The 24,128-nt window shown below is 41.4% G+C and overlaps 1 protein-coding gene across 2 annotated transcripts; it reads right to left on the bottom strand.

The window, feature by feature from the left end:
- Positions 1-774: 774 nt before the first annotated feature.
- LOC145446404 (neuroligin-4, Y-linked-like) lies at positions 775-23,265 on the bottom strand. 2 transcript variants are annotated; one of them, XM_080324689.1, is made up of 13 exons: positions 22,613-23,265; positions 21,330-21,515; positions 15,472-15,630; positions 15,020-15,205; positions 13,962-14,112; positions 13,786-13,900; positions 10,505-10,734; positions 6,144-6,283; positions 4,288-4,468; positions 4,038-4,218; positions 3,859-3,953; positions 3,382-3,556; positions 775-2,034 (listed from the first exon to the last, which is right to left on the bottom strand). In XM_080324689.1, exons 1-13 carry the CDS (start codon positions 22,869-22,871, stop codon positions 1,108-1,110), a joined length of 2,985 nt encoding a protein of 994 aa, XP_080180815.1. In that variant the 5' UTR covers positions 22,872-23,265; the 3' UTR covers positions 775-1,107. The 2 variants fall into 2 exon arrangements, with proteins under 2 accessions (XP_080180815.1, XP_080180814.1); XM_080324688.1 differs by having other exon boundaries at positions 775-2,037; positions 22,613-23,262.
- Positions 23,266-24,128: the final 863 nt, after the last annotated feature.

Genomic DNA, 24,128 nt, shown 5'->3' with positions numbered 1-24,128 from the left:
TGCAACCCACCCTGACCCGCCCTATAACATCTTTTCAGATGACATGTTTACTGAATTAGAAGTAAAAGATAAAAAGGACAAGCGATGGAAATGAAGTAGCGTATGTGGGTGGGCGAAATAGATTGGAGATACAAATCAACTGCAAGTGGACACTGGACATAGAGGCGCGAAGGTTCCTGTTAAATGGCGCGAAACATATCCAAACTCCTGTAATCATTGACAGACCTTGTCGGTTGTATAAAAAATTCGGGATGTTTTCGAATTGCGAGAGATGCTACGCATGAGTGCTGGTCAGCAGGGGCGTTGGGTAATTATATTAAAGTTGCATATTTGTATTTAGTTTCGCATTCGATTACCTCGAACATAACTTATTGGCTCGGTAAGCTTTATAGATGTAAGCCCATACAACCCGGTAATGCAATCGTGAACTTGAATATTGTGTCACCCTTGTCCAGTTGATCCAACCCCGGCACTACAACCCACTATCTCACAATGTCGTTAAATACTCGCCTTTCGCGAATCGGGCGTCGGTAGCAATTATGCAAATGTAAAATGCAATTCAAGAGACATGTCAGCTTCATCGACGTAAGTCACTCGCTCGCTCGTCATAGCTTTGGAAATAGGCGTAGTCAGCCTCGCCCATGCAATGCACAAGTCATTAGATAGCAGATCTCCGCGACAGGTATTGCCTACAGCCCTATACCCACAGTATTGAGTTCAATATCGCTGCGCATCAGGCATAAAAATTAGGTGCCATGCGGTTTGACGACACAGTAAAACCAGTACGTTTTGTATTTACAGCGAGATTCAATATAGTAAGAACGCAATAAAATCCCAAAACTAGGCCATGCCTTTCACAGATTCTGCACTACACGCTTTATTGCAACTTCATTGGTCAATGATCAGTGTGTGGTCAGTGGTCACTCTACCTACAGTATAAACTTCTGCACACGATGGCATCGGCCTGTAAGTCCCCTTGCGAAGTGTTCTTTCTTATCATGTTTCACAATTGGTATGAATACCATCATATGATACGATGTAATATTCACCGTATCAACCAGTAATGCAACAGACTTCTTGAATACTAATACAGGTTTTTCTGTACGGTCACAGCTTCGTGACTACGTTCATTTTGTTGTTCGTCACACAGTAGCTGTAGCCTGCGTTGTGGTCGCTTTCCGACGACACGGTGCCTTCGGTTTCCGATCCCAGGATTTGGGAGCCCACGCGTGACTTGTCATGTAGCGATTTGATTACTTGGCGGACGTCCACTGAATTCCCGTTCACGTGACGGGTTACCTCCGGTACGACTGTTTGTGATTGATCGTGATCCAACGGCTCTTCCCGTAGAACCTGTGCTTGCTGATGAAGACTATAGCTTGGCGACTCGTTAGTCTGGCGATGGCCGGGGTGATACTTTCTATGCCCGATAACACGGGGTAATGTGGTGCCGTAGCAAGACGCTATTGACCACAAAGATGTAGGCTTCCTTCCTAAACCACCTGAAGCAGCGTACGATTCCGTACGGGCCGTAGCCCCGCGAATATTGGATCTTCCGTTGTAAGTCTTGAATTTATATTCGGGCGCGTATCCGTCGAACCTGCCATCTAAAGAAGCGACTTCGCGTTTGATACCGTGTGGTACTGTGTGTTGAATTACCGTGTGTGATTTAGAGTGTCTCAAATCTTGCATGTCGTGATAGTTTAGCTCACTTGTTTGCGATTCATCCAAGCTGCTAGGGTTTGTGTCTGGGCGTTTTTGTGATGAGCTGGGATGTACTGACACGGAAGACTGGTCAACAACTACGCAATTTCGGATTGCCTGTGGGGGAGCCGTACGTCTGAGCGGTGGCGATTTGTTCACGACACAAGTCGAATCAGCTGACGTTGTGTTAGCGCCGCCTAGGGGATCCTCTGTTGCTTTGCAGCCGCTGCCCGGTTCTGCGCAGCATACGGTGGCGGAGGTAGTGATCATACCGCGTTCGCGCAATTCTGCGTCCAGTACTCTGTTTTTCTCCTGCAATGCGTGCCGCAGCTTCTGTCAAAAAATCACATGCCGTGATGCGATAATGAAATAAGTAATGAGGATCAAGATGATCTGTCAATCGCAGGAATATATAGTGGATCAAACTATGCCAATAAGTAGGGCTGCATTTCAAACAAAAATCAATTGAATGCAAACATGTTCAAAACAAGGCCCTAGTTTAAAACATGTTTCTTGTTACGTTTTTTCTTTATTTGATTTTTTTAGGCCATGACGTCAAGAATATTTAATTGTGACGTCATAGTGGCTTGACATTGCCAATTGAAAATATAGGGTAAATATAGCTCCTTTGACGAAATAACTGTACTATTGCTGTTGAACCGACTATTTTGACGGTTCCAACCCTACCATATCGATATACGTCGGCTATGTCGGGTGGTAATTGTCCGTTGGTTCGTACAACATGTTTTTTCGAAAGTATTTACACAATTATTGCATAATTTTACAACTTAAAAAAACACAATTTGTTAAAGCACCAAGTGTTTTAAAACACGGTTTGTTTTAAATGCAACCCGACCAATACCGTCAAATGTCTAGGGCGAATCAGTACTGGGCGTCGTTTCGAATATTATTCATTAGGCCTACGGTGTCCTAGCAGTTATATTATTTGGAAAGTTCAAATAGCGTACGTACCGGGACCTACGATAAGTCTAGTAGATAAAGTATCATCATCATCACCATCATCATCATCATCATGATCATCATTGTTTTATTAGCAATTTTATCGGTTCAATACACCACAAAAATGCGATACAATGAAAAGATAGGAAGGTAGTAAGAAGGTAGTAGGAAGGTAGGAAGGAAGTAAGTAGGCCACCTTAAAATTATACGAACACAAAGAAAATAATGCTACTTTCCACATGCCACCTCATTTTGTCGCTTGTTTTTTATATTCTCTGTTTTACTTTTCATTCAGTGGGCCCTGTGCATACCTCTTTCTTACATCGCCTAGGCCCAGGTGGGTGTCTGATTTCAAAGACGACTCCAAGTCGTTTCGATACATTCCTATCTATTCATTTTATCGCAGTTTTTGATGTTTTGAAATGATGAAAATATTAATAAACAGATGCTGATACACCACAATAACGATATTTTGGTATTCTTCCGATCATACCTATTTCATTGCCCTTTGTGGTGATACTGCGGGTCGATCACATACTCCAATACACTACTGTACTACTCTGCACTAGTCCGATAAAGTTTAATTACTTGAAAAATCTATTCTCAATACTCTACTCTAAACAATTACAATAAATATAATCGATTCGGATTCAAGTAGGCCTGCTCGCTTTCGGAATATAGACTCTGCGCGTGCGTGGGTTCGGCTGTTCGCCTCACCTTAGTCTTGAATTTCTCCTTCTGCACGAGGTAAGACACGAACGAATATGCGATGATGTTTGCGAACAAGAGGACGAATCCTATCGCTAACGTCAGCGTAAGTTGCGGCGACATGCTGCTTTCCGACTTTCTGCCTCCCGGACTTGACCCGGCCGATTGAAATGTCGAAAAGGACCTGACGAGAGAAAATGTGAGGTTGTCGCATAATTCCTCCACTTGAAGGAACTCAACCCGCCCCACTAGCAAAACAGATAAATGTTCATTCTGGTAACGTCTTACTATACCCTTCCCCATATCCATAGCAGCGTTTACCGTTATTAACGTTTCCAGTGAACCCTCCCGGGACCGTGAATCATAGCGGAGGTGATCAATGACCACCACTGGTTATGTCACTCCTCGGCGTCTGTACTTTAGGTCGATTTGCATTCACGATTTGCAACCCACTTGGCGCATACGGACCTTACAATTTATACTTACGTTGATGGAGTCCAGGTTGGTGTGACTTTTTTCTCAGTGTTAGGTATCTGTGCCATGGGTATAGCGGCAGTCGATGTTCTTTCAGCGAAAGTGCTCTGTGTAATGCGAATTTGAGTTATTACAGCCGACCCTGACTGTACCTGTAAATAGTGCATATGTACAATAGTGAATTTACTAACCAACAGGCCGGGAATAAAATCACTCCAAAATTTTGTCTCTTTATAACGATAGTTTGAAAACGTGTCGAAGCTTGACGATATATTAAGACCGCCCCGTTGAACGTCGTCGTATTTCGGCCAATTCACGACTTTCGAGTTGAACACGTAACTCAATCCGCTATTCGCGTCATCAGTTGGGTTCCTGCGAGACATTAGTTGCTACAGCGTACATTCGAGCCCTAATAACATATACGCGTGCCTACTGCCTTACCCACTTCTTGCAAAGTTGGCCCACATGTCCATCACGCCTTTGCTGACCATTCGATCCGTGTCGGAGAATTGGTAGGGAAATAATCCGGCGGCCCGTGCATTCATGAACGGATACCCGAAGACGAACGGGATTTCGGCGCCATTCGCAGCGCCCAGCCACGGGGGCTGTTTCTGATTCATTCCTGATTTCAAAATGACTAATTGTTGCACTGGACAGAATTCCATCAAACGAGGAATTTGAAGAGATATAATCGAAAGAATCATCGATGAGAATAATAGCATGCTATACAACGATCTGGTCTGCCAATTTATGTCACATTTAGGCGGGGCTGGGACTTGCAAAGGTCTTCATAGGCGATTTAGAAAAGGTCATGCGACCTTTGAAAAAGTTCCATCCTCCCGGACTTGTATTTGGACATGGTGCGGAATTTATTCCGAGTTTGGAGTTGGACTTAGGTTTGAATCTTAAATCCGGAACATAATTGTGATTTCAAAATATGAAACCCCGTCATCTCTAATATCCGCAACATCCATGTATTTCAATTACCATTAGTCCTGTACTATGTTGTGTACGTCGTGTGTGTGAGAGAGAAGAGTATGGAGTGTGAGAAGTGTGGATAAGAGATTAATACTACCTTTAACTCAAACATCTCTGGTTCTGACAGCATTGACATTTATAAAATACCGGAATAGTGGTGTTAGGTTAGCAAATGGGAGTGCTGTCAAGAGTTATAGTATGAGCTATACCTCATTAGTTTAGTTCAGCTTATTAATAATAATTTTATCAATTTGCAACACCACAAGATTGTGACAAAGTGAAAATATAAGAAGGAAGAGTCTGTTTGTCTTGATTGCAAACGGAAGAAGATGCCTTAGGATATTCTCATAGGTCCTGGTTTTCCGTTCCGCGATTTGGGTCCGGCTAAGGCAGGGGCGGGCAACATACGGCCCGCGGGCCGGATCCGGCCCGCGAAGGGATTTTGTCCGGCCCGCGGACAGTTTTCAGTCTTACATGATAATGTGGATCGCGGTCCCAGTCTGCCGAGATTCCCCACTACTTGCCTACTACGTCAAATTTTAGTGACTGTAAGTTATTATATACGTGTATGCGCAGCGTTGCGAGAGTGGAGCTTACGCGTAAGTTCGTCGAAGCGAGAAGACTTGCATTATCGGCATTTACGATGCACTCAACCCTAATGTCGTCTGTGGTGATCATGATTTTTGTCGACTACAATGGTCATTTACACCAGGCTGATATTTCTTATTTTTTGATTCCGTAACCGCCGACTTGTAGCACGGCACACTTCTAGGCTTTTGTAAGGCACCGCTTGTGCCAGGGGTCGCCAACACAAAACGGGTCGCAGGTCAATTTTCAAATTTCGTAGAGGACGCAGCCGCATGAATTCAATATCGAGATTAATCAGGCCACACAGTTGAACAACGACGCTATCTCGTCACCTACTCAACCCTTATGAATTGATATCTTGGTAAATTAGGGTTACCGGGCTTATGGAACGCCTGAAAATCTTAATGAGGGATTGCACCGTGTGTTGATTGATCAGAGAGAAGCAGACATTTGGGCGCCTGTATGACAATATTATTCTCAAATCCACATTGTCTTCGCCATTATCGGCGAGAAATGGCTTTGAAGTGACATTGCTGTCGTGAAAATACATTCATTTAATACGATTTATTCCTTGTATATGTGGATAAATGGGCGAATAATGTATCGATTCAGCAATCCGGCCCGCCAAGTACTTAATTTTCCTATATCCGGCCCGCCGACTGGAGAAGTTGCCCGCCCCTGGGCTAAGGTAACGGAATGGTCGAGAAAAGATAAATGTTGATACATCTCACCTGACCTATATCCAAAAGTGTAGAAATATGTTGACTGCTCCAATTCATAAGTGAGTCTTGACGTCTCAATGGCGGGCCCCAGCCATTGATGGTCGGTGTAGATATCTATCATTGCCTTTTGTGCCACCTTCGGGGTTAATCTGAAAATAATTCCAGTTATCTTTCATTAGTCCTGCAATCTCTCGATATCGCAATCATGAGCATTATACAAGCATTTCCAGTCGCTTGCTGCCCACAGTATGTACTAAAACTACAACGAGAGATCTCAATTTCGTCAGTTGGTTCCAGTTCCGGTTAGTTCGGATTAAAGGAGGGCATCTGAGTTGGAGAGAGAAAAAACAGCAGTGGGATTTAGCTATCTGAAATTATTCGGAATATGTAATGGCGAAGCCGGCGGACCCCGTTAGTCCGGCTTAAATTATAGGGTGTGCCATACGTCCGGATTTCCCGGGTATGTCCGGAATTTTAGTGTCAAAACTGCGTCCGGAGGAAATACCAAAATATCCTTAAATGTACGGAATTTTGATTAATTGTATTTCGTCACAGTATTAGGCTTGGAGTCCAGTCAATTATATCACTCCTGATGACGTCACAACAATATGGATAATGTGAAAACTTTCCATATTTTCGGCCATACCTATTTCAGTGTACTTGTGACTGACAATGCTTTGGGTTTCGATCACGACTTCTCAGATAAGTCATTTCCACTAACGTGCGTAGCTCTGTACACTGTACAATACATGTTTCGCATGATTCAATACGGGGATACGACGACCAACCGAAGTGTACGTACATGTACGTACAGCCTTTCACTTTGAAAATAATTCTCTTTTATATATTAACTCTTGGCGCGGAGATCATAAAGTTGGATTATCGATAAAGTCGATTATCGCGTTCATCAGATTCAACAACCACGGATTAAGGAACCCGGTAGATCGCAGCGCAGAAAGTTAGTTTCAATCTCATGATTTAATGAACCGGAACGAACTATACAGTGTATATTACAATTTTCACGTCATTAGAACAACTTTGGTTCAAATTTATTGCATTTCAACTGCGGGCCACTCTATGCTTGGCGCTGGCAGCATAAAAAATCCACACTTAACGAGCATGCACCTTGACAATGTCAGAAATTTTACCTTTGCTTTGTTACAAAAGTTTGCTCGAAATATCCTGCTTTCTGTTTGTGAATATTTAGTGACTCTCTGCTGTGAGCTTCATCCGCAATCACACGACATCAAAAGCGAAATACGCTACATGTAGGTAGTCAGCGAATGATGCTTATTCAACCAACCAATGAAATTGACATCGTTGTCTGATGCAAAAAATCTAACAAGCGTACGCGGGATCCACCTCGATTTCATTTCATTCATGTTTATTGTATCATAAAATCCAAATCCGTGCGATTGGGGTGTTGGCTACTGCTGCATAACTTGTTAATGGGGTGAAAGCCGTTTTACACTCTGCTCAATATCAATATAGCAACTCTCAAGACGCCAAATATACATTGCCCGGTCCGGCCTAGACCGGTAAGGCGGAAGCTTATATTCTATTGCAAATCCTTGTCAAAACTGTTGGCAAAGCGACGAAATATATTGATTTTATGGGAGTGTTATAGCATTTGATTGCTCCAGTTCATACATTTGGCGCGTCGTCGCTAGGTATCGTGTATATTTATCACTACACTGAAATGTAAAGTTCGAATTAGCAATATGACGTCATGAGGTTCACGCCGTCCCAATAAAATATCATAAGTACGATCTCGAATTTGATGATCTAATTTCGAGCATGGGAATAAACTGAAACAGGGACCAGATGGTTATATTTGCGATATGTTGAACCACATTTGTGAGAATATTTATCAACGCCAGTATCATTTGAGATATAGCGAATATATATGGAGAGGCGATCATTTACCAAACTATATATCATTCACGAGCAGCCAACATGTCGTAATTGCGATGACTTAAATTTCATCAATCGATTTTTATGTTGCGGAAGGTTACTTTCTGGTCAGTGATTTCACAATATACGTCATGGCGCGCAGCATACACGCACAAGGACCAATGCGTCAAAATATTGCGGCTTATGCGATCGTTGTTAGCGCGCGCCGGAGAGATTTTATTCGATTTCAACATAGAATTCAAAAGTATTATCACAAAAAATGTAAACACGGACATCAACGAAACCGCTACAGTGGTTATCGGAAATTAGAACCCCTTGCCCGACCTCGAACTTGACTTATCGCAGTGGTTCTTGCCCTTTTTTTACTGCAGAGGCCCCTTTCGAAAATTGCCTGGGTCAGACGCCCCCCATATTTTAAGGGCGGTACTAAAAACAAGGGGTCAGAATTCGAATTCCGGTCGGTCTTCTCGGATAGGGACTTCAATATTGGAAATAGCTTGAATCGCGCTCGAGGACCACCCGACTAATTAACGCTATGATAATTGTATGTGCTATATTGAGGATCAAATCAAGGTTGTCTGTCATAACGAATGTATTCCAAACAAAGTAACCCATATTATATAACGTTCATGTAAGGTTGCGGGTCACAACTAGGGTTGGGACTTCGGGATCAAATTTGAAATCCCGGGATCGGGATTTTCCCGGGATTTGCGCTTCTCAATCCCGGGATTTCCCGGGATTAGCAAAGTAGTAAAATACCCATACAAGCTACACACACAACATTTATTCCTTGTAGTATTGACGAAAAAACATGCTCCCGTGAATACGAATGAAACTCAGCGACCGAAGGCCACCCGGATAATGAGCGTTTAAATTCATGTACCGCCTGTTTCGTGTAGAAGTTGATTCGTCAAACGTGATCGAAAACGTCCAATGCTGCGTTTCATTGCCATAAGCTCTTCTTCCGCACACTTACGGATTTATTTGCTGTGCTCGATCACCAAGTCATGAACCCGTTTGCGACATCTTGACAAGTCATAGCCATAAGCCTTGAAGGCCTGACGAATTCACTCACTTTGGGTAATTGAATAAATGTTAACCCGTCCACAGCAGTTAACTGGTTAAGAAGTTCATTGAGGCGAGGCTTATGCTATTTATTTTATAGGAATCGAAGTCTTTATTTTTAGCTGATCTTTCTTTGACGTGCCCCTTTATTAGTCCGTTTGTGCTAGACACTGAAGCTTTCAAAACGTCTTGACACAAGTTGCATTTGGCTTTTTATGTAGATTTATAAAACAAACAGTTTCGCTAAACATGTGATTTTCTCTTTGCATTGACATCTTCGAAATTCGCCTTTAGTCGACCTGTATTTCACATCCACAGCACCGTCCTTGTGACTTTCCGATACTCAGTTACACTGCTACGATTCGTAGACTACGACGGAAGTAATTGAGTAGTACATTGTTTTGCCATAGCTGGCTTTAATATCAAATAATTGTGAATTGTTTTAGACAATCAGCAAAGTTTGCGACATTGCTTTACTACCAAAATAAGAGATATGGCGCTACATAAGCCTTGGTAGATGCTGTTCACAAATCCCGGGTTTTCATCGGGACCAATCCCGGGATCGGGATTGCTTCAAATCCCGGGATCCCGGGATCGGGATTTCCCGGGGTCCCAACGCTAGTCACAACACTAAACAGTATCATCTTATATGATACGATGAAGAAATATTGTGAAGATTTGATTTGGAAGCTCTCAAATACAAATATAGGCCTATTTATTCAATCATTTTGACCAAAAAGCTTCAAAGCATTTTTGATGTACAAAGGGCTCTCACTCTCACTGTTCAAAGTGGTACAGTGCGTCTTTCTTCGATTTCGACAGGCTGTTCGCTGAGGGATAAAATACCTAGTTCGAAGCATTTTGCGAAAAATAACCCGAGGTATAATGTGGTAGTAGTATACTAACGCGGAATCGGCGATCTATAAGTACCCACAACTAATTTTACACGAATTATAATAAAACACTGCATACATGGAAACACGTTGTAAACACGGACGGCATATATTTCGCGCCTAGCGCGACGAAAAATTTCGCGATTTGACAGATTTTTTCGAATGCTAGTTTGCAATGAGAACTCATGGATACATAGAACTGTTGTTGTACTATGTCCCTAATGCTCCTTTTACTGCGACGCCCTTTTTCTTCAGCGCCCCCCATACCGCCCCCCGAGACCAGCACCCCCATATCACCCCTGGCCGTTTCCGCCCACTTCAAAATCCAAAACGCCCCTTGGGGGTGCTGAAGACAAGGTTAAGAACACTGACTTATCGGAAACAACCAGGGAACGATTTCCAAATCAATTTACCTGTATATATTTCCAAGACTGATATACGTTCGCAGGCTGGAAGTTACATTGACATTGCCGTGCTCGTATCGAATTCAAAACCCACCTGACTGTGACATCCTGGTACACATATTCAATCATCTTTCGTATGACTTGCGTAGCTCTCTCCGTCGACGTTGCACGATCATAAAAATTGCTTACAAAAGCATCGACGGCCATAGAAAAGTCGTTCTTCGTGTCGCTGGCCGAGGCAAAACTCGATAATCCGGCAGGTCCGTCAAAGTTATTTTCCTTTACGTAACCATATCCATCTTCTTGGCAAATACCTATTAACATCTGTAACGATTCTGATAAGGTTATTGACTTATTGGTATTGCTATGATATCGGCCCACAGCGAATATCATGTATAATAATCAGGTGCGGGATGATGAAGCCACGAATTATTATGCTCAAGCCAATTGCTAATATTTCAGTCACGAAGTGATCATGATCGTTCTTCCTGCTCTGATGTAAGTTGACATATAGCTCATAGGTAGGGTTACCGTATTTTCTCCTTTGGGAGGATTTGTTGTCCTTTTTCGCAAATCGTCTTCCTTTATAGCAGTGGTCGGCAAGCCATATATGGCTCTTTCGGGTATAAGATATGACTCTTTGACATATTTTTAAATTTGCATTTTATTTTATCAATATTACTGCAGTTTGTTAGTGAATTTTCTTAGCGGCCAGAATAATTATTCTCGTGGCAGCATAAACATGTATTCGAGAGGTCAAGGCAGTGGCATATCCAGGGTTAGGGGCTCGGATTCCTTTACAAAATCCTCAAATTTCATTTGCTTTAGCGCAAGCTACCAATATCCCTCGCGAATGCGATGTACCCGTTATGGTGCGCTGCGTAATCTTGGATTGCACCATACGTTTATTGATCAGGAGAACAGTAGACATGAGGACGCCTATATGACAACCTAGTTTTCAAATACACATTGTTATCCTGATCTACGCCGAGAGATGAACTTCCTTGCCGGCTATCCGACAGTCGTCGAGCATGTCCGCATTGAAGTCGAAATACAAGCAATTTCTTCTAAATGAATACTAGCCAGCCATCAGGATTACCGGACAACGACCTAACATCGACCTCGCCTTCCGCCACATGCCACCTCATTTTGTCGCTTGCGTCTGATATTCTCCGCATTACTTTTCATTGAGTGTGCAATGTGCATGTCTCTTCGATACCTCGCCTAGGCCAAGGTGGATATCTGATCTTAAAGACTACTCCAAGTTGTTTCGACACCTTCCTATCTTTTCATTCTATCGCAGTTTTGTGATGTTTACAAACGATGAAAATATTAATAAAACTGATTGATTGATTAAAAATGACATTCCAATTACAAATCCAAATTACAAACAACGCTTCGCTATCCACGTACAAATTAATAAGTGTAGCTTTCTAGTACTGCCGTTAAAATGTAGGCGTGTAGTGCAACGTTTATGTTACCGCCGAATTAAGAAGTCGATCATTATTTAAATGTTCTGAATCAGCGCTATAGTTATATCAGATTAATATCAATTATTGTAAAGTCTGGGCTATTTATGATGAATTGCTTTATCGCAGCATGATTAGTAGCCTACGAGTTTTTACAGAGAAAATATGGCGCCCACGACGAATCCCATGTATGGTGAGCTCGAATTAGTACTACCATGACGTCACGAATTTTCAATTGTGACGTAAAAATTCATTGTCAGTAAGGCTCTTTGAGAGTTAAAATAGAAAATATAGGGCTAGCATGACTTTTCAGACGAAAAAGGTTCCCGACCACTGCTTTATAACCTTGACAGTCACGCTATCGTACATAGAGATAACTAAAAATGCCATAATATACTTGAAATCTGGATTTCGACGTTAACGTTGACTAAAAAAGGTCAACTAAAACCGAATATATATTGGGACAGGGCTTTCGGGAGTCGAATCTTAAAAATGACCTTTTTTATATCTAGTCAACCCATCAATATTAGCGGATTCTTCAATTTTCTCGTATTAATGAATGCTACTTCATCTTTTGTGACTTGTTAAAAGTGTCCTCTTTTTCGAATCTCAGAATATGTAACCCTACCCATGGGCAAATGCATGTGACGTCACAACGCAAATAACTTTTGGGTGTCCCAGTGACTAGAGTCAAGTCGACTATTTACAATGAAGCTATACTCTAGTCATCCCTGTACTGATCAGATATGGTCAGTAAAGAAGTACTTCTACTTCTACTTGACAGCTTAGAATACTCACTTTTTGTACTTACTTGTGAGTTCGTTCTTCTACTTGAGTACAGATTTACGGCGTTACTTGTACTTCTACAAGTGGAACCCCGTGTCATATTTACTACGAAGTCTTTACTACCAGCAACGCGTAAGATGTGCTTCCTGCGATTGATCAGAGTAACATAATTTACCAATATACGTGCCGATGTGACAGTCGGTATGTGGGTCGCACATCTCAACGCCTGCAACAAAGAATTCGTCAACACGTCCCACGTCAAATTAGGAATTCGCAGGGTGATGACATGTCTGCTTCATCATCACAGTCCCTAGTTACCATGCGTGATTATGACCAAGTAACAGCATGTAATTCTGCCATCGGACAGCACCTATTGAAACACCCAGAGTGTGCAAAACATTACAAAATCAATCAGTTTTCCATAGTTGCTCGTGGTCGTTCTCTTTTTCATTTAAAGGTCCTTGAATCAACCATTATAAAGCTGCAAAAGCCGCTCTTCTGCCGCCAGAAGGAACATCTCTACACGCTGGGAATCTTCCATTAGTGTTGTTTTGTCATTCGGCTGTTTTACAGCTGATTTTGTGTGTGCTGTACCGTAACCGTGCGCTGTTTACTGCCGTTCGCGACTTGTGTACTTGTCATTATTACGTCACAACGACAAAATTCTTCCTATATTTCGAACTTGGTTAACCTCATTTACTGGCGTTCACTGCTGAAGAGAGCCAGTCGAAAAGCTCCCAGTGGAATAAATTTAACGATATGAGCGTATTGTTTGCTGCAATACTTACTTTTTGTACTTACTTGTGAGTTCGTTCTTCTACTTGAGTACAGATTTACGGCGTTATCTCTACTTCTACTTGATTACCGACAGTGACTACTTTGACCGTATCTGCTTCTGATGCGCATTGCGCATACGCATATTGGCATGTGTAGCCTATAAGAGCGAGCGTACACCTCTCAGGGCTATTGGTGCTTGCCTACAGCAATGTAGTAAATACTCAAAGTACCATAAATTATTCCGATTCTACTACTACTATAGAATGATGGCTCCAGTGCACTAAGACGGAGGTCGTTCAAATCAATAGGCCTAGGTCCTATAAGCCTACCTACGGCATCTCACCTTGTTAACCACATATTCACCATTCTTCATCATATCACGAGGTACATTTTTAATCAAATCCCCATCGATAACAGGACCGAACAACTCGTACGACTTGTGCGCGCTCACCAAATCTCTGGAAATGAAAGGTTGGTAATAATTCGATTCAGGCACGTCATGAAACAGTGTCTACTCACTTCCAGTGCTTGTCTTTCAGACAGCCGATAAACTCGGTATCGCTGCACTGAAGCTTTTTCGCAAGACTTCTTGCTCGCGAACTGGGTTCGTTGACTATAGCCGTTGACGACAGCGCCGTGCCACTTTGAAGTATCGCGTGGTGAAATAATTCTTGGAAGATAATCTATTTTAGTTACCGGTTTGCTATTGTCGTGATTGCTGAATGCCAAAGTTGGCAGCCAGCGTGTCGTGTGTGCTATCAAGTTGCGCAATCACAAATCACAATCACTGTACTGTACAACATTTCTGAAATTGAGCGTAATATACATAACATAAGGTCTTAACCATGAGAGTCCGAGCTCGATTTGAGCCCGAAAATTATAGTATTCGAGGAGAGACATATTACGTAAATATCGCGAATAAACCCGCACCTAGAACAGCATCCTATACGTACAGTACATCCAAACCCAATATATCAACGATAGGCTACTCTTCAATGCCGCCATTGTTTGAACTTTAAACAAATGAACATAAAATTAAACAATCAACCGACTGAAGATTACTCAAATTGTATCGGTATATCGAATTATATTTCAATAGCCCCATCGGTTAATGGTGATCGGCTTAGCGACAAGCTGATTCACAAACTTTTATCTAAAATGGTATTTTAGTATTATTATCATTTAATGCAAGAAGAAAAAGTGTGACATAATCGCTAGGTCTTGTGCGCCACAACATTATTTATTTATTCATTTGTATACTATCGAATTAAAGGTCTGTAAAACGATTGGGACTAGTGTTGTTGGGTTAATTACACCCTATACGACACCTAACCGGTCAATCTTTGAAGTACATGGCGTCAAATTTAACACACTCGAACATAACCATAATGTTTCAAAGACCAGTGATACACATACACACTCTTTATCATCGCATTGTTCCTACCGAAATGAACGGAACTGCCGTGCACGTACGCCGTACAGTACACATTATGCAGCGGTGATATATTTATTATACAGTAGGTAATGACAGCGAATACGTTACTAAGACGATGTATGACATATCATGTTGGACTTACTGTCTGCTTGGAATGTCAACATGAGTAAATTGATGCTGATGGCACCGGACCCCGCGCCAAACGCCGTAATTCTCGTAACGTCTCCACCGAACCTGTCGATATTGCCCTTGATCCACGTCAATGCTGCTAACTGGTCCCATAGACCGAAGTTGCCAGCAACATCTCCGTTATGGTAACTCAGAAATCCTGCAATAATGCACCCTTTGAGAGTCGACTGCTATCACATTATTTCAATACACACGTCACATTAAATCGCGCTGTCAGTGGTTATAGGATCGTTACGAGTTCGTAGCCGGAGTGCTTAGACCACTATTTATATCTCGTACATGCAGTAGCACAGGTATTTGTTCTCCTTGCGGTAGATGTCGTGCATCGAGTTATGTTAGTTATCGATTTGCATGGGAATTTCAAGTTAATACGAGTTGCTTATAGCAGATACTGCACGAGTTTACCTAACGCTCCGACTCGGTAATTGAAAGTTACGACGACGACTCTTCCGAAGCTCGATAGAACACTGCCGTCGTAGAAATTACCGGACCCTTCCATGAAGGTGTGGCCGTGAAAATAGACCATCACTGGTAACTTTGTTTCGTATTCATTCTCAGCACTTTCTGCAACAAAACAGATATATACATCGTAAATATCGGCTTAGCGGGAGCATGTAAGCCGAAGTTCAAAACTCTTCCATGATTTTACTATATTTTATTGTTGCACTATCTCAATGTATATACTGAGCTTGTGATGTTAAAAATACGTATTTTCATAAGTGATGAAGTTATCATAGAACAATGTGTTGCGTATAGTTTATGCCTTTACATCAGTTTGGCTTTTGTGTTCGTGCAAAGTGAAAATACGTTCATTTTTGCCCGTCAAATAAAAACAATCAAGAATGGGCCTGCAGATGTAATGAGGTGCTATTTTCCTAGAATCGAACACCATTGCCTGCTGAGAAAACGTTCCCGATGCAGCAGCGTTAATTTATGGAGACTCCTATCGGGGCCTACGATATCGTAGGCCACACTCCTGTAGTGAAATGAAGCGAAGTAATTTGAAATAAAGCCGCGGATTTGATAGGACGCAGCGCCGAAGATGAATTTAAGGAAAGTGATTTATACTACTTAGAGTGGGCGAAAGAAATCAATATTCGATCATGCTCGCCGTACGAGTTGGACGCGCGTTCCGAATCGAAAGTAAATAACTGAAAGGGGCTTACGTCGAAAATCTATACCTATAACATTAACGCGAAAACTCACATCATCAGAGGTTGATGAAAAAACGGACCGTTTTACTATTACCTACCAGATGATTCGCCAGATAGAGATTTGTCAATTCAACATGCGTAATAGTTTAGATTCAGATGATATGAAGACACCGTCACACGCTTTTGTTTATCCGCCGCGATATGAATATCCGAAATCGCCTATAGATAACAAGCGTGTGTGGCGTATATCGTCTAATAAATTATACATAGCGTTTACATGATCCGCTTTGCACATCCGAGTGAGCGATCAACGAAAGTTGAGCGACGCTAAGCACTAAAGATCGATGTTTACCAGTCACTGTGTCATGTATGTGTGGGGGATATGCCAGAAAAGGCGCTTCATTAAAGTTTAACTGCGGGCAACGCTGTGCATTAGCCCTTGGAAGAAGATCTGGTCCAAAACGAAAATAGATATCTAGTATCAAAAAAAGATAAGCGGACTAAATATCTCTAATCCAAATCCTTATCCGGATTGAGCTTCAAATCCAAATCGAAATCTTGTCCGAATCTAATAGCGGCTTAAAAATGAAAATATTAAATTATCTGTACAAAGTACAACTTCAATTACGGCTTCTATACTCAGTCATCGAAAATTTCTTCAAATCCTGCCCTCTTTTCAATTGAAATGGCCAAGCTATATTCATTGCATTCCAGTCCGCGCAGATTGCTATCTCTACTGCGGTCCCAATGAAGCCGACTGTCAAGTCCGCGAGCGAGTACTAAGTTAGCATTTCGCGCAAGAATAAGAAAAACAATACTTCTGGTTTATTGGAGGCTTGAGATATATATTTAGTTTGGCTGTTTAACCGTAACGCTACATTGATATTCCCAAAGTAAGGATTACAGACAAGGATAGAAGCTTGGTTATGTATATCTGAATTAATTCAATTTTACATCAATAAAATCATAAACCTCCTGTTGCCTGAAATTTACCGCTCCTCGATGGATGATCTTGCATGCAACGCATATAGGATAGGTCCATCGCCAAGCATGAACGTAGCCAGAAATACAATTTTTGGAAATTATATATGACCAATGACTATGTCACAGAAGTTGTGTTACCAAACCAGCAGAAATGACACCAAAATGCCAAGATCGGAAATTTAGGTGCCTATAGAGCAGTGGTTCCCAACCGTTTTGTCTTCATTCCCCACTTAAGATTTATTCCGAGTCTTCATTCCTCACTGCCCAAAACGTTTGTCATTACGGAGCAGCTATTTGTTTGAGTACACAAGACGCACAACTACACCAGTACGCAAGACAATCGCCTATAACTGCAACATAAAACGTATTGTGATTGTGAACCGATGCCGGTAACCCTGAAAACTTAGCGGAAGCGTTATTTCACGTCATACTGGTCGTCCTGGATGCGTTTGTGACGCCATCATTGGTTATCCGGAGTTAAAATGAGTTTTTGTGAACAACACGCAATATAATTTTGGATACATTCATTCCGGAGCAGTTGACTAGTAACGGTAATCGCGCAGGTGTCCCCATAAATATGTATAGACTGTCCTGTATATAATGTTTACCAAATGCGTCTATTCCCCACCAGAAACCATTGAATTTCCCACCAGTGGGTAATTCGCCACCGGTTGGGAACCACTGCTATAGAGAGTCGCCCGTCCCATGGTTACACAAGTGTCACAAAGAATGATGAGTCATTGGCGTTACCCGTCTCGGCATCTATATAACATCTTCATACTTTGTACATTGTGACTGTTGCAATTGCAACTTCATCATTGCCAAGAAATTTCCCGAGTTGCGGTCTGAGGAAGCCACATTGCAGCTACAAGGTCGGGGAAGCAAACCGTTGCATCGCTCCCACATAACACAAGTACGCAATGTTTTGACATAAGGGATTTGCTCATGGTTAATCATATTGAAATGAATTTATCTCCCATGAGATTATACCTTTCTCCTGGTCGATAAAACAGGGCAAATATCAATTTCCAAGTTACGTTTATCTGGTGTGTTCCTCGTCAAAATCGGCCGATGCTTATACAGGGTGCGCAACACAGGAGATAAGTGACAAAACACATATTTCAACTTTCGGCAAGCTTTTAGAGTATGTAACCGTAACAAATTTGTCATGCACTCCCAAGTGGATTCGTAGTACGACATTAAGACGCGTCTTTTCATCTTGGAACCCCTCCCGAATAGATATTATCTCGGTAAAAGACCAGCTGGCACAGATGAAGAACTAATGTCGGTGTCATTCCAAACTTCAAGGATTTCTAATCCTAATCAGTTTGCCATTGGTTGATCGAAATCACGTGACTAGCGTTCGGGGAACATTTGACATACAGCGAGCTGCTTATACATGCCGAATTATACCATACGAAAAGTATTCTCAAAATCCTGAGAGACTTAATGTATCCACGCTGCGATCAGATAGTTGCGATATTTCGATTTTTATCTTTATAAATATGGCCGCATCGTTCACGTGAAGCTATATTGACCGAGAGATGCGACAAAATCAATATTCGCCAAGAAAAATGTACAAATATTTTTAGATCCGAAATTTTACCACATGCTAGAAAACATGTAAAATACAGATAACGTAGATACCAAATGTTTGCCTGATTATCTTCCGTGCAATCGTAGTGGGGTTGCCCGACATTTGAGCATTCAACGCAATGACAAATAACACCTGAATGTGCGTCTTTATAACGCCAAAACTAAACCTAACAACAAAATTAACCATAGCCCTAACCCTAACCCAGCTGCATCCCTAGCTTTAAACCACATGTTCAAATATATCATGTTGAAGTGTCGCATGCTATTCATTGTTCATATGTGTCCACTGTTCATTTTTCAATGACCATTGTCCTCGGACCGACGAAATATGTAGGTGATATTATAATATAATATACTCTATTACCACCGTTGCACTATCAATGCACATTAGGGCTGTTCAAAAATAACCTTTTTTTCCCGGATTCCAGCCATTCACTGATTAAATTGTCAGGTTACCCTAAAACACGTTGCACACCAAATTTGGTTAAATTCTAACGAGTATAGGACTCCGCAGATCCAATTAAAATTTTTAATTTATTATGGAAAATTAAAAAATCAAATTTTTCTGCCAACCCCATGAAATTGTTGAGCTGTCTTCAAAGACGTTGCAAAACAAATTTGAGTCAATTCCGACCAGTAGAAGCGGAGTTATGTGAGTTTTTCGATGATAATCCTCGGATTGTCGGTGATCGGTGGATTATCCGCGATTTAACAACGAAAAACTCACATAAGTCCGCTTGTACTGGTCGGAATTGACTCCAATTTGTTTTGCAACGCCTTTGAAGACAGCTCAACAATTTCATGGGGTTGGCAGAAAAATTTGAATTTTTTTTTTTCAATTTTCCATAATAAATTAAAAATGTTAATTGGATCTGCGGAGTCCTATGCTTGTCAGAATTGAACCAAATTTGGTACGCAGCGTTTTTTAGGGTAACCTGACAATTTAATCAGTGAATGGCTGTAATCCGAAAAAAAAGTTTTTTTGAACAGCCCTAATGCACATGTGCGGCATCTGCGTCGTTCCAGGTAGCCTACTTCCCGAGTCATCTTTGTAACAGAGAACATAATCGCAGAGCCCCGCTGAATTTATTGAATTCGTCGATTGGAATTAACGGTATCGAAATTAGAAGTGTATACGCTCACTCGCTCAATCAAATGGTCAAATCTATATCAGGATCAGTATACTCTGGTAATCGTGCGTGTATGCGAAATTGGAATCTAATATCGTACACATTACACTGGAGATCTATATTGTTCTCGAGTAATAACTGAGAAGTATAGAGATAGCAATATGCCATCACCTTACCCTGCCCGTGCACAAGCCTATGGCAGGGGCGACAGCGCGATAACCATTGTACCTGCGATACAATTCTTCTGTTGGTCGGGGTTGTAATTATCAGTCCTGGGCACAATGATTCAAGTATTCCAATAAGATCGAGTATTACTTGTAATTAGCGCGGAGTAGTGAGAGACGATTTTCTCGGGCGTTGAAATTAAACGCCTCTTTCCACAAATAGTTTTATTTCGAACTACAAATTAGAGTTTCGACTCTGTTTCCCATCTTGGGAGCCTCGACACCGCGATTGGTCTTATCAGAGCGTTCCAAACTGTTCGAACAAATCTACTCACGTTAAATTGGGGGAAATAACTTCTCTGTGTGACGTCTTCATCAACCCACAGCAGAGTGCAATGACATAGGTTAGTAATCTAGACAGTTTGATCGAACAAACTCCAGTATATCTTCAATATGGTGTAGACGTAGAACTTGCAATATTTTCTTCGAGATCGCATGAAAGGTATATATTTGAATTTTCCACGCCGTCCAACAGTGCACTGTTGTGAAGTTATAATTCATCATACTCGAAGTCTCGAATACTCGATTCGAAATCGAATTACTCGGGCCCTTGATTTTGCCCGATTTTAGTAATTATTTGCTTCAGTAGGCTCGTCGCCATAACTACTTGTTATGAAAGTAGGCTATACTTTAAACCACATCTACTGACGCAAGTAGGTCACATAATTTTTAGAAAAATTCGTCGAAATGTCATGTGCCCCAGCCCATAAATTTTTCTATAATAGCATGTCGCCATCAATGCTCTTCACGTCACAATGGATCTCAAACTTTCTCAAGCTTTCATGCTGGTTATACGGTGATGGATATGCTATCATATCATTTACTACCCACCGTATTTCTCAGCGTAGTGTCGCCCAGTCTCCCTGTGAATATTTGTAACCAGCCAGTCATGGAAAAGGATTGCATATTTTTCGCAAAAAAGTCTATTTCGCAATTGGCGTGGTTTGACGTAGTGGGTTTTAGATGTCACAATGAAACAGTCGCTCAATAGACCAGAACGCTGATACAAACATATCGATAACATGTTGATAGAAGTGTAACTTTCAATAATGAAATAACAGTATCTGGATAGAAATACGTCATTAACAGAGAAGCAGCATTACTGCGCTGCTTCAAAAATCGAATGCAATATTGTTGATTATACTTTTGACTTTTTGTCGCAAATCCTCACTTACTGTTTCGATAAAGTTCCATCGGCAAGTAGATGTTCAAATACAGACAATCCTCCGACATATTATTTGTCATCAACAATGTTGACATGTAATCCATGGTAGCCGCTGGCCAGTCCGGTCGACGGGGAATAGTGAATTCGTCGTCAAAAGTTTGCGGACAAATGTGTCCCATCTCTGTTGCTCGCACTTCTAAACGTAAAATAGTTCAAGGTTTTGTTTTGTCCAAACAGTATGTTATCTGATGAGAGCTTCCAGCCTGAAATGTTGAACATGCAAGAGAAAACAGTTTAAACTTGTGTTGATTACACTTGTTTCGAATGCGAGATACATACGGATTGCAGAGGCGGCCACTTATACCTATTAGTAATTCTACTTTTTCGGAATACCGAAGTAGGATTTTCCTAATTCTACTACTTACACAAAATGATTTGATTTCAGACTGCTTCTACTATCTGCTGGAGTACCAACGATGACTACTTTGATCACCTCTGGATACTTACGATCAAATGTTCGTGTTCGTGCCTATAGTATTTTCATTAACCAGGTTTGCATGCATTGAATTGAATCAGTCGGGTCATTTGGCAGTGCGCGTGAGTATAAGCTGCTGACAGAGAACCTCAGGCCTGTTTCGAAGTATCCATCAGTCGAGATAATAGGCCGAAGTTAACTTTTAAATGTTCCCGACTTACCAATATTAGGTTCTGTGATTGACGGGTAAGTCGAAATCGATGTCTTTAGCAGCCCTCATATCCCTTACTGAGGAAAACGGGAGTCAAACTACAGTCGTATACGAGTAGGCTATATAGCATGTCGTAACTTTACAAGAATCATTTATAGGCCCAACTGACTATTATTGGAAGACATCAAATGAACTTGCAGTAAGTTATTTGCGGTTCTACGCGGTCTTCTTACAAACTATCGATGTCATCTTGAAATTGTTATGGTTTTAACATACTTTCGAGAACAAAATTAAAGATTGATGAAAACTATGGGTCTGAGCATCATCATGTCAATTGGTCATATTGCTTGAATGAAAAATCGCAAGTGTAGGTTGCCATGCCGCCCATCTCAGACTTCTATCGCAGATGCCCACCACACGATAGTTGCTATTCGCTGTATATAAGCTACCCCAGGTATATTCAAGACCTTTGGATATCCCTGACCCTACTGGTATTGATTGCATGAGTATGCCTAGCGGCCGCAATCACTGTTCGTCGCTAACACACTTCACGTGTAGTCGCAATATCTACTGAGTTTATATGAGAAGCATTCAGCTCAACGCTCACCTTTCTGGTCCGGTGAATTCGGTATAGTCAGAGACGCTGGCTTTTCCCACCGATTGTTGCGACCTGAAACCGCATATCGTATCCCAAGAAATTGTACCACGGAGTGAGTCTTCCCGTACTTTCCTTCGAAGTCGATTTGCTTACCAATGTATCTAACGTATTTGGTTTGGACTTGAGGCTCAGTTGAAAGGGGGGCGCAATTAACAATCATGAAGATAGCGTGAAGCAATAATGGATAGAAGTATCCAGCCACGACCATAATTTTACCCGGACTCCAATTAGGTCTCCCAATGCGCAATTTACTCCAGAAGACGATGTACCGAAACAACGGAAGACAGTTGAACCCCGCTCCGTGAGGTAAATGACATGCCCAATCGATTCCAAGCGTTTTTTACGATTTGGCGGTGCTCTCCAAGATTTTCCTCTTTTCGCGGCCTGAAATCCCGAAGCGACTGACGCTCAGAGCAAAGAGTTGCGGCGGTTAACTGGTCTTCGCCATTAATTATTTATCTCAACAAACTACGTGTCTATTCATACAATGTGATTGAACAAAAATGGGAGATTTCGCGATGAAATTTAATGCGTTGAGTAATCTTTAAACGGCGTATTATTGTGAAAATCTGATTCATCGCTTTTATTTCGTTGGATCGCCTATATTTTGTTAGATATCTTAGACCTGTCAAGTACTGACAAGTATATAACGACTGTGAGCTATGGCATACACCAGATTATGAGCGTAGAATCTAAACATTCCATACAAACATTCCATATACTTTTCATAAGAACACCCATGAAAAACATACTATTAAAAGCTGTGCCGCACATGCCAAAGTAATAGTCAGTGTTTTGTTCGTAATTAGACTTCCACAATTCAGTTATAGCTCCTTCGGAAGTAAAAGTTCGGTACTACTCGGAGAGAGCATTACCTACAGCAGCGCCCCGCACAATACAACACTCTACAATATTATAAAAATCGATCCGTCTATAGTCGTCCACTGTATGCCATTTCACCGTATTCCGCTTAATGAACAATTACGTTGGTTTTCTTATGAAACCTATGCACCGGTTTTACTATAAAGATGATAGATTTGTAGCCATGCACGAATAATTTCAATGATCGATGACTATTCACTCGAATTACACCGATTATTATTGTATTTCACTATTGAGATTGCTTGGAGCTCAAGATAATAGCACAAATAGCATGAAGGTTTGGAGCTATACAATATACATGGACATTGGACAACTAGACAGTGGACAAACTGATCCACCATAATAATAGCTTACGCTAATACTATACGACGATCAACCCTCCGCTTTACTGCACTGCACACAACGAACAGGTCCATATTGGAATTACTTCAAATTAGGTACCATATACTGCGGAATTTCTCCAGGGAATTCTTTCTAAGATGCCGACTTTCCTGCAATTGTCGTTTTCCGTGACTTCCCTGTACCAGTTAGGTGTTAGGCTAACTAAATTCAATGCATTTAATCCGGCACGCGTGATTGATGA

Source organism: Botryllus schlosseri, chromosome 9, assembly GCF_051294905.1.
Source record: "Botryllus schlosseri isolate E-star chromosome 9, Bs_hap1, whole genome shotgun sequence".
Taxonomy (NCBI): domain Eukaryota; kingdom Metazoa; phylum Chordata; class Ascidiacea; order Stolidobranchia; family Styelidae; genus Botryllus; species Botryllus schlosseri.
The sequence above is the reverse complement of the archived record's forward strand: the minus strand, read 5'-3'. Positions and strand labels throughout refer to the sequence as shown.

What these genes read in the sequence shown, in the direction of transcription:
- LOC145446404 (XM_080324688.1), bottom strand. Translation starts at nt 22,871, where the DNA reads ATGGTCGTGGCTGGATACTTCTATCCATTATTGCTTCACGCTATCTTC. An exon ending in GTGAATATGTGGTTAACAAG is followed by an intron (nt 10,735 to 13,785) that starts GTGAGATGCCGT and finishes GAATCGTTACAG; the next exon opens with ATGTTAATAGGTATTTGCCA. An exon ending in GCCAACTTTGCAAGAAGTGG is followed by an intron (nt 4,219 to 4,287) that starts GTAAGGCAGTAG and finishes AATGTCTCGCAG; the next exon opens with GAACCCAACTGATGACGCGA.